The sequence below is a fragment of the Betta splendens genome, chromosome 2 (genome assembly GCF_900634795.4).
Source record: "Betta splendens chromosome 2, fBetSpl5.4, whole genome shotgun sequence".
Classification (NCBI taxonomy): Eukaryota; Metazoa; Chordata; class Actinopteri; order Anabantiformes; family Osphronemidae; genus Betta; species Betta splendens.
Genome location: NC_040882.2, coordinates 18,674,995 through 18,688,047, shown reverse-complemented (window position 1 = coordinate 18,688,047; position 13,053 = coordinate 18,674,995). Strand labels below are relative to the sequence as shown.

Sequence of the window (13,053 nt, the reverse complement as noted above, 5' to 3'; positions counted from 1 at the left end):
GTGATCAGAGCTGTGTAAACACGCGGTGTGATTATAACAGATTCACACCAACACTTCAAGCTAAACATTAAGCATAATTACACAATTATAAATGTGTTTGCCTAGTGGCGTGTGTATTTTTCCGTGGTGGGTGTATACATGCTTGTCTAGTCCCATTGTGTGATTAATGAAGGTAATTACATATGCAGGGCTGGAATGAAAAGACTGATGTTTATTGTTAATCACTTGAGTAGATAATCAGGCCCTTCAGAAGAACATGGACTTCCTTTCCGCTGTGCTCCTTATTCCATGCACAGGGCCTTTGGAAATAAGCACTGTTGTCAAGAATGTGTTAACCTGGTGCATATTGGGAAAGAAACAAAAATAAAACGTGAGGTTGCTGTAGGTTTCTTTTTTCTTCCTCCGCTGCACTTTTGCTCTTTCACTTGTACTTTTAACTTTTACGTGCTTTACCTCAATTTCTGTTCTTTCTTTCTTCTCCGTCTTTTCATTTGTTTGCTTCATTTTGTTGGAATGCAGACGCCAAGGGTCAAGATCGAGGCCACAGTTAGTCACTGAGATTACGCACATGCCCACACACACACACACACACACGCTGCACACTAGTACACACAAGGACACACAAACAACACATGTTTTGGTTTTAATATTAATGCGTTGTCAGGCACTTCCTCATCCGCTGCTTTTATTCTTATTATGCCACTTTATCATTCTGACTGCACCTGGATTCTGTGTACTTTATTAACTCTTGGTCTCACACTGAAGGAACTAGTAAGTGCACTCTGATTAACATGGTGTCTGTCTCAATATAAATGATTGGTGTTTGTGTGATGGCTTTGGACACTTCTACTGTTGGATCCAAAGCTGCCAGATTTGACCTCTGTAGGTTTGATTCATTGTCTGTCATGTCCAGTTTTTAAAACTCTTGGGTGAATACACTGTAGATTAAATTCAACTTTGTGGATTACAAAGAAAATGCTGTACATTGTAGACAACATGAGAAATCATTGTGAAAAAATCCTATTTACTCACATTTGACAAAAAAAAGCAGTACTGACCTTGTGGCACCTGTCGCACTGTTTTTTGTAAAATTTCTTTGTTATTAAAAATACTGGGTGAACGATTGTTTAAGAAAATTAGTTTTATGGTATGTCAACAAAAACAATTAGATAGGTCAAAAGGCTAAACAGGGCTGAACATGCAGTACTTATAAAGAGCAAGTAAATGTTAATAAATCATAAGGTGAATAAACTGAAAACTTCAAACAGATCCATAATTTGCTCAAAAAAATATTTCTGCATTGCTGCTTGGAAAAACTGTGCAGGGTGCCTGGAACATCCTTCAGGGCAACTGTGATTGGCAGATGTCATGGAAGCAGAGTGCAGGAACATTATGCAGACTTCATCATTTAATTTCTCTCTCCCTGTTTTCTGTTGTCACAGGGTAAAGTGGCCCAGACAGCCTGCATGTCTGCCTGTAAACACATCTCCACGTCTCTGATGCAGCTCCTGCTCGACCCCGAAATCAGGCAGATCTCTATAGGGGCGCTGCAACAACTACAAACTGACGTCATAGAGTGCGAGAGTGAGTGTTTAGTTTTTAATATATACTTCAAATAATGGCACGGTGTAACACAAATAGTATTAGTTGTGCAATGACTGGTAAAAAAAAATGAAGCTGCACACAATGCGCTATTTATGCAGCCTTGCTTTGAACAGTGTGACTGGTCACTGGGCAGAAGCATCGTCCACGACACTTAATTTTTTAGTGACCGATCAAACAGAGCAGCGTCTGCAGCTGTAAGTCAGCATCTGTGGAAGGCATACAAATAGAACATGCACTCAATTACAAAACCTCAGTATTAAACCAAAGAGCATGGACAAAGGCCAAGTGAATATTGGCAGCAAATAATTGTATGAAACGACAGTAAATTAGCTTGGATCAGGCGGAGCCCACAATGGCAGCGGCCGCTGTGTTTGTGACTGCGTAGTACTGAGCCATGGAGGGGGAATGTGCCGACACGAGCGCACAGGATTGCAAATAACTTAAAGGAGATTATCGTATTGTGACAGCATGTTTTCATTTCATTTCATTTGGTTCGCACACATAACTCGCAGTCTCAAGAAGCATAACAGGAGAGGAACTTTAGAACACTGTTATAATCCATGCAAAATAACACTCGAGTCATTTAAAAGGAAAAAAATCTCTACAGCATGTCCTGGCCAAACTATGTCTCCTGACCTAAACCCCAAAAACACTTTTTGAAGCTGAGCTACAAAACACATCTAGCTAAAAAGAGTCTGTGAAGCAGGAAATGAATGTCACACCACAGGTTTGTCAGGAGACACTTATCTAGTGCCGTAGCATCCTTGCCCCGCAGGTGAACACACTGTATTCACTGTATTTGATCTAAATCTCTGACTTCAATGGAAAAGTCCATAACTAAAGGTGTATACTCTAAGTGATTTGTTGTTGTTGTTGTTGTTGTTGTTGTTGTTGTTGTTAATTGGCTTCATTCTCTTAAGGCTCTGTCTAATAGACATTGTTGCGATATTTTAAAACTAATTAATGAAATAACTATGTACTTTATTAATTAGTTTACTTTTTTTGCACCTTTTTCTTAACTTTCAACTGTTTATTTGCCATTTGTCCTTCCTGTTTTGACTTGTGACCTGTTTTGTTTCGCCCTGTCGTCCCTTCTTACATTTCCCCCACTTTGCGTCCCTACTTTTTCCAAAAATCTAACAAATGCATCACTTTGTTATACAAACACTGTGTGTGCAGTTAGAGTTGGAAAACACAGGGGGCACTATGAAACAACCAGTTCCATGTTTTGAAGAGAACTTCTTTTAAACTGTTTGGCTTCAAATCAACTTAATTTTCTTTTATAATTCTTGCATTTCATCTTCTCTGCCCTTTCTTTTTTTCCTTAGCTTATTTCGTCCTCTATCTTTCATTCTCTCCATCCCATTCTCATTGCCCTTTCCTCTCCCTCCCTGTCTCTGCATGCCTGGTTTTGAGATTTACCTATTCAGAGCGCTTGGAGATAAGGGAAGGGGAGAATGAAAGAATTTGCAGCTGAGGTTTTACATGATCAAGGTTCTTAGTCACATCTCGGGTCACACACTGTATATGTGTGTGAGGCATAATGTGCAGTGAAGTGCATGCAATGCTGCAAAGAGGTTAGAAGGTTACAGAGTTAGGGCTGAGATGAGGAAAGGGTGTAGAGAGAGATGGGGAAGGTTGAATTATAGATAAAAAAGAATTGTAAATAATTTGGTACAGAAAAACAAAAGCAAGGAGAGATGGGAAATAGTTTTAGAACGATAGATTAATAGAAGATGGACAAAATCAGGTTGGATGAATAGATTCATGAAAGTAATTTTGTTACAAATGCTATCAATTTAAACTCTGAAATCACAAAACAGGGATATACACAGTGCAGACTGGATTTAAAGGAATTAATAGACATGATGACCGGAAGGATGGGATTATATTAAAAAGGTGAGAACTAAAGATCGGGGCAGATTTGAGAGAACAGGGACAAACAATTGGTTGCGAGGAGAAAGGCAAATTATTTAAGGTTGAAAGGAGGAGGAAGTGAGGGTGAGCTCAAGGACAGATTAGAGATTAAATAAAGGCAGGGATTTCTAGACTGTGACGGATGAAAAGAAATGGCGGGTTAGATGGAATGAAATACAGTCTGAGAAGAACAAGGAAAATAAAAATGAGGAGTGTGAGGAAACAGGATAACAGTTGTGTCAGTGAAATACAAAAGTATGAAATATTGTAAAATGAACAGTGAGAGCGAAAAAGGTTTGAACTAGGTTGTAAATCACAGGATAGAAATTCATGCATTATTATTATAATAAAAATCACACATGACATAGAGCCTCCATAAATCTCTATGAATTGCTAATACCAAGTTAAGAAGGGATCGTGTGGAGGATGACATGATGATGATGACGACGATGTGAAGCAAGAGGGCAATGGACAATTGCAAAGTACCCAAAAACTTTGTGACTTAGACGAAGCTTTAGCAGAGTGTTTCATTATAAATTCAAATAATATGAAATGTACTGTATAGGCTTAGAAACATACCCTCATGCAGATTCACTGGATTTATCAATAAACATTTTACTTTTTTTGATTTTCACACATGAAAATGCATATTTTTAAGTTTTTACTTTTTTTCTTTTTTTTTTTATTAGCAGAAAAATATGACTCAACTAGTGCCAACCATTATGACCCCTCAGTTACACTCTTGAGTATTTCTGAAATACAACAAGAATATTAGGTAGACAGTGGCCAGATTTGAACGGAGTGTAACAAAAAGGAAAGTAAGGTCAAGAATAAAGGTTTGTCTTTGAGGGTGAAATAAAAGGTTAATGTACCAACAGCTTCCCAGTTCAGGAGCAGGGCTGTGTGTGCTGTGGGGGTCACTGAAGGTGGCAGCCATGTAATCAGTGCTGAGGTATAAGAGATTAGCCACAGACTTGCTTTCTCACTCCTCCTCTCATTCCCTCGCCCAGAACACGGCTTGTTTACGGCCAACTGACGCCAGGACCCCAGCTTACACTCCGCACGACCCCACGCGAACACACACACACACACACACACACACACACACACACACACACACACACACACACACACACACACACGCGTCACCCCGAGTTCAAAATCCAACAGTTCTCGGTCGTTCTCAAACACGCCGCTGAAGACTTGGACAAACGAGACACACACACACGCACATACACACTCATGCATCACATTCATGTCCAGCGAGACAAACACTAGACAGCCTACACACACACACATACACAAACACTCAGCTTGGCCTACATTTAAACACACTGGAAAACCTTTGCTGTTTCACACACACACACACACACACACACACACACACACACACACACACACACACACACACACACACACACACACACACTCTTTTTCTTTTTCAACAAGACCCAGCGACATGACTCTAACACCCTGCCCTCCCTTCTCTTCCTCCCCTGCCTCCCTCCTCCTCCCCAGGCTGTCATTTGTCTGCCAATCTATCCCGATGCATAGCGAATCTGACCAGGTCTTTTATTATTCCCTTTTTCACCCTCTTTTTTTGCCTCCTCCTCCTCTCTTCCCTCTCTCTGGGGGTGGACTGGGGGGGGCGGGTTTGTATTTTCCCACAGGTTTTGCCAGCGCCGGCCCGGTCGCAGGCTTCCAGGGTGACACGTTGCTTCTGGCCTTCAGTGACTTGAGACAAGTAGGTCTTTGTTTCCCTCGTGGTCCTCTCTCCTTCATTTTCTCTGTTTTTTTTTTTTTTCTTTTCCACTATCTTTTTATTCTGCCCCCCCACCCCCACCCCTTTCTTCCATCCTTCTATCCTCATTTACACCCCTTAAGTCCTCCTCCTCCAACACTTTCTCCTCCTTGTCTTTCTCCTTCATTTGGTTTTCTGTTGTTTCATTTTTTTTATTGTTTTTCTACCATCTGCTTTTTTAGCCTACATCATTCTTATCCATCTAACTCTTACCTATCTCTATCTATCTCTGCTTAAAATATATTGTTCTACTTGGTGCCATTCATATAAACCTGACTTACTTGGTTAAATAACCTAATACTGTACATCTGTGCTACATACGTCCTCCGGTTCAAGCATCCCTATAATTTACTGAGGTGCTTAAATGCTCAAAGATGCTGAAAAGGCCTCAGTAGAGGAAACTCAAAAGTCGAACAAAGCAAGAGGTCACAACAGACTGGAAAACGTTTGAAGTTCATTGGACAGTCATGATGCTTTGTGTAGATTCTGAACGGGTTTGCAACAGCCATTGTTTTGTTTTCCTTACGTTATACCTGTTGCTGCAGTAGATTTTTTGCTCACCGGTGTGTGTGTGGCCGTCCCTCATTGGTGTGAAATTGTCTTAATAAATGTGAGTAGTGTCTCCTTGGTGCTTAAAGTGAGGTAACTGTATTATTGTAGCAGCTACAATGTGAAATGACATTTGTTATTACCTATTTGTGCAAGCACACAAACATTGAGGGATTGTTTTCTTCTGCAAGGGTCAAACCAGTCGTCCACCACCAGCACTTTGACACATGCTAAGGTGGCAGAGAAGAACAGTAACAGACTTAATGAGAGATTCCAATAGCTAAAACCCAAACCATCATCATGAGGCTGTTGTCTGGCTGATCTGAATCTCAGCAGAAAGGGTCGTGGCAACCAAGGCCGACCTGTGTGGTGATGCGGTTGAATGCAGGAAGCGAGGGACTGTGTGCTGGAGGGTCTCGTTTTGTGTCCTGGGAAACCCGGAGCAGGACCAGTCAGAGCAGCAACAGAACTGGACGGCTTCACTGTGAATCCAGGGTGTTGGGCGGAGTGTGTGTTTGTGCGTGTGTTTGTGTGTGTGTTGTCGTATTCCGTATTTGGCAGGGGAAACGCGTACAGGCGCGAACGTGCGTGTGAGCGAACCCGTTTGGCGTCGCCCGGTGTGGGGAAGACTTTGTGATGAATGTTTGTGTGTCTGTCATCGTTATGAATGTGTGAAACTAAGCGGAGTGTGCGTGTGTGCGCCCGTCATCGTTGTTGAATGTGTGAAACGGGGCGCAGAGTCCGGGGCGAAGGTTCGTGAGGCTTTCTGGCCGCTGTGCGTTTGACTGTGTGAAGCTGAGCGTGTGTGTGTGTGTGTGTGTGTGTGTGTGTGTGTGTGTGTGTGTGTGTGTGTGTGTGTGTGTGTGTGTGTGTGTCATCGCAGTGAATGTGTGAAACAGGGCGGGGAGCGAGCGGAGGCCTGTGCGTTTGCGCGTGTGCGCCCGCCCGCCCGCCGGCCGCCGCTGTGGACTGTGTGAAAGTGGCTGGAAGCGGCGTGTGGGTATTTTTCTGTGCGTGTGACAGCAGATGACGGATGGGCCGGCAGGACGGAGCAGGGGACGATGAATGAGCTGACAGACAGAGACGGATAGCCCTTTATCCCTCCGTCACAATCCCTCTTTCTCTCTCCCTCTCTTCTCTTTCTCTGCCTGTCGGGATGATGCAGTGCCTCTTGTTCTCCCGCTAGAAGGACGAGAGGGAAGGGGGAAGATGGGGAGAAGGAGAATAGAAAAAAATTGCATTCATCCAGCATCAGTGTTTACTTCACCCCCTCTTCTTCTTCCCTTCGCTCTTTCCCCTTTGCCTCCTTTGCTCCCACTGCTTGCTTTATCCTCCTCTTCCTCTGTCCCCATCCTCTTCTTCTCTTCCCACTCCCTGCATCTCCTCCTCCTCCCCCTCCTCTTTCCACTCTCTTTTGCTGATCAGAATCATGTCTATCGCTCCTTTTGGACTTATTCAGCTCCTTTTGCTCTTTCATTTGTGTCTTTTTCAGGCCCTCGTCTATTGTTTTTCGTAGCCATTCTTTTCATATCAAAAGAAGCGCATTCCTCTCACCCCGTATGCGCTTTCCTTACGTAATTCCTGTGTACACATCTGCCAGAGTGCATCTTTTTTGTGTGTGATCCACATTCTCTCTGGGCACATTTTTCATGTTTGAATGTCAACCTGTGAGCTTTCATATGTGCACATCGATGCTTTCGTCGGAGCGCACGCGCCCGTGTATGTGACATGTTGGTGAATGGCCGATAAATCACGCTGACGGGGCCGTTTGTTATGCGGTCGGGTCCCGGTGTTCTGGATGGTTCCGGGGTCCTGGGACAGGGCCGAGACAGGAGTTCCCCCAGGAAGCGGGCTCACACACTGATACGTAGATGGACACATGCAGTTCATAGAGGAAAAATCACAGTGTATAGAAAAAGAGTTGTGCGTGATATAGGATAATGTATCACCATTATGTAAAGGTATTAAAGTTGGATGCTGAGTCGATAAAGGATCATCACAATAAACACATTCCTTTCAGATGAAGTTTTTACTGATTTTAAAAAAAGAGTTGAATATAACTCTGATCTATAACTTTTACTGATGACTCTTCATACATCATGTGTAATAAATATTAACCTTATATTCTCTACGTTTAGGGAGTATGGCCATGAAATAGGTAATAACATAATGTAATAACATATCTGAAACTAGAAAGTGGTGTTTTGGGAACCGTGTCGCTACATCTGGTTATAAAAAGTACAATTTTACTTCAATCAAGAATGTACATTTTTGAACGTTGGCAAACATACAGACCTTTAGGAGGAGGAAGTGAACCAACGTATACAAAAGGGTGTTAGTCAAGCGTGTTTCCAGTTGCTGGAACCAAAGACGAGACGGGGGAAGCATTTTCCAAAGTTTTAATACCTATTCTATCTTGTTTTCCAATGCTGTCCTGCCACTGTCCACAACTTGTAAAGCTCATTTTCAGTGACTGCTCATTTTAGAGGGGTTTCCATTCTCTGTGCATTGTACAATATCCCATCTTTTACTTTGTCTCTTACCAGGTTTGACATTCTGTAGTTCTTTCACAAAGAGCTGGAAGAGCTACAATAATTTCCCTGATTGAGCAAGTGGTCACTTATTCAGTCCTTATAAAAGTGTTATTTCTTGTAACAATCTTTTAAAACCAGTAAGATTTATTTACCAAAATCCAGAATTTCTTTGCTTAGGCCCTTTTAAGGTACAGCACAAGCATCTTCTACCAAGCCGCTTTCTGTGTGACTCCATCAAACCTTATCTTCAGGCAGACACCTGTTTCCCCCATGTTCATGTCAAGTTATAGATTACAGCAGCTGGTTTCTAAAGCTCTCCTATGGATTAGTCTAATCTCAAAGTGAGGCCTTAAACAAAAAGAATATGCGGTTGATGTGTTTTTCTGCAGCTTTGACACTTAGACTTTTTTTGAAATCTCGAGCTTTACAGAAAGGCAGGAAATCAGACAAAATACATCTGTAAGTAGTTACTGGTTTCACTATCAATTAAACTGATTCACTTAAATTAAGACCATTAAGTCTATAAAATGTCAGAAAATGGTCCCATTACAGCTCCTCCAAGCCCAAGATAACATTTTGAAATTACTTTTTGTTTTGTCTAGTGAAGAGTTCATAACCTAAGGTTTTATGGTGATTTAAAACAGAAGAACACAATAAATTCTCACATTTGAGAGGCTGGAACAAGATAATGTTTGAAATTTGTGCTTGATGCTGCAATTAACTAGATTCACCGATGGTCAAAATAGTTGAGTAACAGTTTCAGCTCTTTTAGCTTGAGAAACATTGAGTGGGGATTTTATATTAGACACCTCCCCTAGAAATAGTTTAATCTTTTCTTACACTAAACTTAGCCTTAGCCCCTTTGCCCAGTGACAAACCGAAAGCAACCCGCAGGGCAGATTTTTCACTTTTATGGCAAAATATTTCAAACTGTCTAGAAAAAGGTGGATTCGCTGTAACAAGCTTATCTGAGCTGTCAGCAACTTTCTCCTGTTCTCTGCAATTGCTAAATCATTTGGTGAGCGTAGGCGGCTTGTGTGTGTGTGTGTGTGTGTGTGTGTGTGTGTGTGTGTGTGTGTGTGTGTGTGTGTGTGTGTGTGTGTGTGTGTGTGTGTGTGTGTGTGTGTGTGTGTGTGTGTGTGTGTGTGTGTGTGTGTGTGTGTGTGTGTGTGTGTGTGTGCGTGTGCGTGTGCGTGTGCGTGTGCGTGTGCGTGTGCGCGCGTGCGTTTGTGTGTGTGTCTACACTCCCCAGACTGCCCTTCTCCACAGATCCTATCAATCCTCCTATATTTAGAACTTTCAGAAGTTTGTGGTTACTTCAAACCTTTGGCTAGCCCTGGCGTGTGTGTGTGTGTGTGTGTGTGTGTGTGTGTGTGTGTGTGTGTGTGTGTGTGTGTGTGTGTGTGTGTGTGTGTGTGTGTGTGTGTTGCGGTGTGGCCGCCCCCCAGAAAAAGGCTTGCAACAGTAGAGCTCAACTCAGCCCCTTCGCCAGTCTCTCATATGCCAGCAGCGCATTCTTCAGCCTTCTGTCCAGTCGTGCATGTCTTTTATGTCATTGATTGGACTGGGTTCGTTCCTTCAGTGGACCATGGATAGTCAGATTCCAACAATTCAACTGTCCCTTAAGTTTCTTTTTCTTGCATCTGTAAAATCTGCCTTTATTGAACTTTCCCTCATTTGGCTTTGTCCACGCTTTTTACTCCTTCTTTATTTATAACTATATCTCTGTTCTTTTCTTAGCTTTCTTAAATGTTTCTTCTTTTTCCCTCTGCACCTTAGTTTCCTGGCTTGCTTAACTTTTTTTAACAGCTTCAATTACCTTTCGAATCTCCCTCAAATTATTCCAGTTTTCCTCTTGTCCGTCATCCTTTTTCAGGGTCTCTTTTTAGTCAATCCCTTCGGTTTTCTCTACTTTTAGATGCTTCTTTGTTTCCATTATGGATCGTTTGCTTTAATCTGTTTCCCATCTACCATTCGATCACATTTGATTCCCCAACACTGTCGGCATTCCATCGATCCAAAACACACACGTTTTCCCTCTTAGCACAGCCTCTCTCGCAACCGCACACACGACGTCCAGTATTATCTGTCTACCTTCTGTCTGACGCTGATGTGTGTCCCAATCATTACCTCACAGGGCTTCCCCCTCGCGCTCCAAAAGCAACATGTCACAGCATGACAAGCGCTGCCCTTATCCTGACTCTAGATTGACCAGCATAGCCAGTAACGATTATCCAGTGACAGGATAGCAGATTTCCCCCCTCTGCTTTTGTACGTACGTGTGGCTGTAGGAGACGAGGCCCAGTGGGAGAGGGAAACTCCGTCTCACCTCCTTGTAACCCAGACTAATGAGGCAACAAGCACTAGGGACATGAGTGATGGTTGGAAAAGAGAAGGAAAGGTGTGAAGACATAATTTAGGAAAAGTAAAATGTTTTAAGAATTAAAGGTTTTAATGTTTATTTTGACTTTCTTCAGAATGTCTTTTTACTTTCAAACCCTAGTGATTATAAAAAGACACATGGAGGAGCTTTTTTAAGAGAGGTTTTACTTCATCAGCATTAAAGTCACCATCTGAATCTACCGAGTGACTGAGCGTAGTATGAGAGGTCATTTGTTTCCTAGAAAAACCTCAGTAGATGTAGAATAATAGTGGAAAAGCTCATTCAGATGAAATAAAGTCACACACAGAAATTGTGGCTCATCTGTATGCTTGTACAGATGTGTTGTTAAAACATCAAATCCCCCTGTTCCCAGAATTACAGTGTCATCATTACTAGGGGAATGTTTTTTTTTTGTTTATTTTGTACAACCATAGATCAGGGTGGGATTTTTAACTGGACCTCAAAGAAGCAAAGCTAATTTGTTTAGTGTGTCACCCGATTATATAAAAAATGAGTTTTATTTTATTTGCCATTATCCTTTTTGTCTACAACCCACTCTTTTCCTTCTTCAGAAGAAGCCTGTGTTTGTTTTTTGTTGCTTTTGTACAGTATGAAAAACCCGCTGCAGACAGCGAGGTCGTCTGTCACAGGCAGGAAGCCTTCACTTGATTCTGTCAAAAAGTTTCTTAATTCATTGTTCCTGTCTCAAGTGCACATGCTACTTAACGCTACTCACTTCCTTTCAGTTTCCTGACGCCCACTGAAATAAATCTACACTATTCCAGGAAATGATTCCTCAAAAACATATTGTCACAGAAGCTTTGTTGTTTATATCAGCATCTCTTTATTTAGCAGTTTGCCTCATGTCAGTGTGCATGATGCCAGGGTTGCATTGTACGATATCACTGCTGTTCTTTATCAGACCAAAGTTTGGATTTTGAAATGAGGGTAAATGGAGCTTCAAGCTACTGTTGTGTTTAGCAAAGCTGACTTACAGTATGAAAGTGTACATCTACAGTACATATAAAGGGATGCACAGATGAAAAACATAAAATGATTTGGTAGTGTTTAAAAAGTGGAAGACAGAAGGTGGTGAGAAAGGAGAAAGCATGAGTAATTCATAGGACATATGTTCACTTTCCACTTCATGAGGTGCACCTGTAAAGTCTCATTTAATACAATACACTGTAGAGGCTCCTGTGAGTTCACAGTCAAAAGCTTAAAATTCAGTTTTTAGTTTGAAGCTGGCAGAAATGTAATAGTCTTCTTATGTTTGTTATGGAGGACATACAGTATATTGGTCACAATATTTCAAATAAATGGTAGTTTTTTATCCAAGATGGATACACACAAACTGTCATAGGGCAACAAAAACCAGAGTGGAAATACCTCAGCAGAGGATTTTAGACACAATCCACTCGTTCTTATGATACTTTCTTGGAATTCAATTCAGTTATATATAATTGTTAATGTACCTGCTCCATTTAGTCTGGGCTCAGCTAAGGATATGCTTAGTGAATTAAAGTCCACAATAATATAAACATTTAATGGCCCAATAACAATAGGCCATTAAATTTAAGTTCCTGCTAATGCTCTCGTCTGACCTCAGTACAACTCTAAGCCAGGTGTCCTCATGAGCAAAAAATATAGGTCAAGGTGCTCCATAGTGAGAAAAATTGTCATGTGATTGTTTTCCTATCCTTTGTTTTAAGCAGCAAAAACCTTTCCAAGCATATGGTTTACTCTATTCTATTTTTTAAAGTTGTTTTATTGTAATAAAACCTTGAAACTACTTTTCGTTCAAAGTTTGATATCAAGTCTTTAGCTAGACGTTCACAAGGCATGGAACGTAGTGAAGTGAAAGGGAATTTAAAGAGTCATGAAAATGAGGGGTTAGGAGAAGGGTGAGGTGAAAACGAGGACAGCAAGATATAGACGAGGTCAGAGAGACAAATCTGCTACCATCACATTCCTGAAGACTGTGGTCACAGTGGGACAGCTGCAGAGTGGGGATGTGTTTGCAAGCCTGTGTGACCGCTCAGGTTCAGGAAGGGGACCGCTTCCAAGACAGCGATGAACTGTACATATGTCAAGGTTCAGCGGTGGACAGAGCACACGCTCAACCACGTCAGCAAGGGTCGACTTTTGACCTGTTGGGAAGGAGGAGAGACAAGCAACAGGTAGATGCAAAGAGAGAAGATAAATGCAGTGGGAGAGAGGGAGGAATGTGAAAATGCAAAATCTGAACAGAAGGGCATGAATGA

The 13,053-nt window shown here is 41.8% G+C and overlaps 1 protein-coding gene across 2 annotated transcripts in view; it reads left to right on the top strand.

The window, feature by feature from the left end:
• Positions 1-13,053, top strand: part of exoc6b (exocyst complex component 6B) — a 58,114-nt gene that overhangs the window by 33,707 nt on the left and 11,354 nt on the right. For both annotated transcript variants that reach the window (XM_029167604.2, XM_029167592.2), the window contains 2 exons: positions 1,443-1,584; positions 5,193-5,266. In XM_029167604.2, the coding sequence (XP_029023437.1) occupies positions 1,443-1,584; positions 5,193-5,266 (216 nt within the window). The remainder of the gene's footprint in view (positions 1-1,442; positions 1,585-5,192; positions 5,267-13,053) is intronic.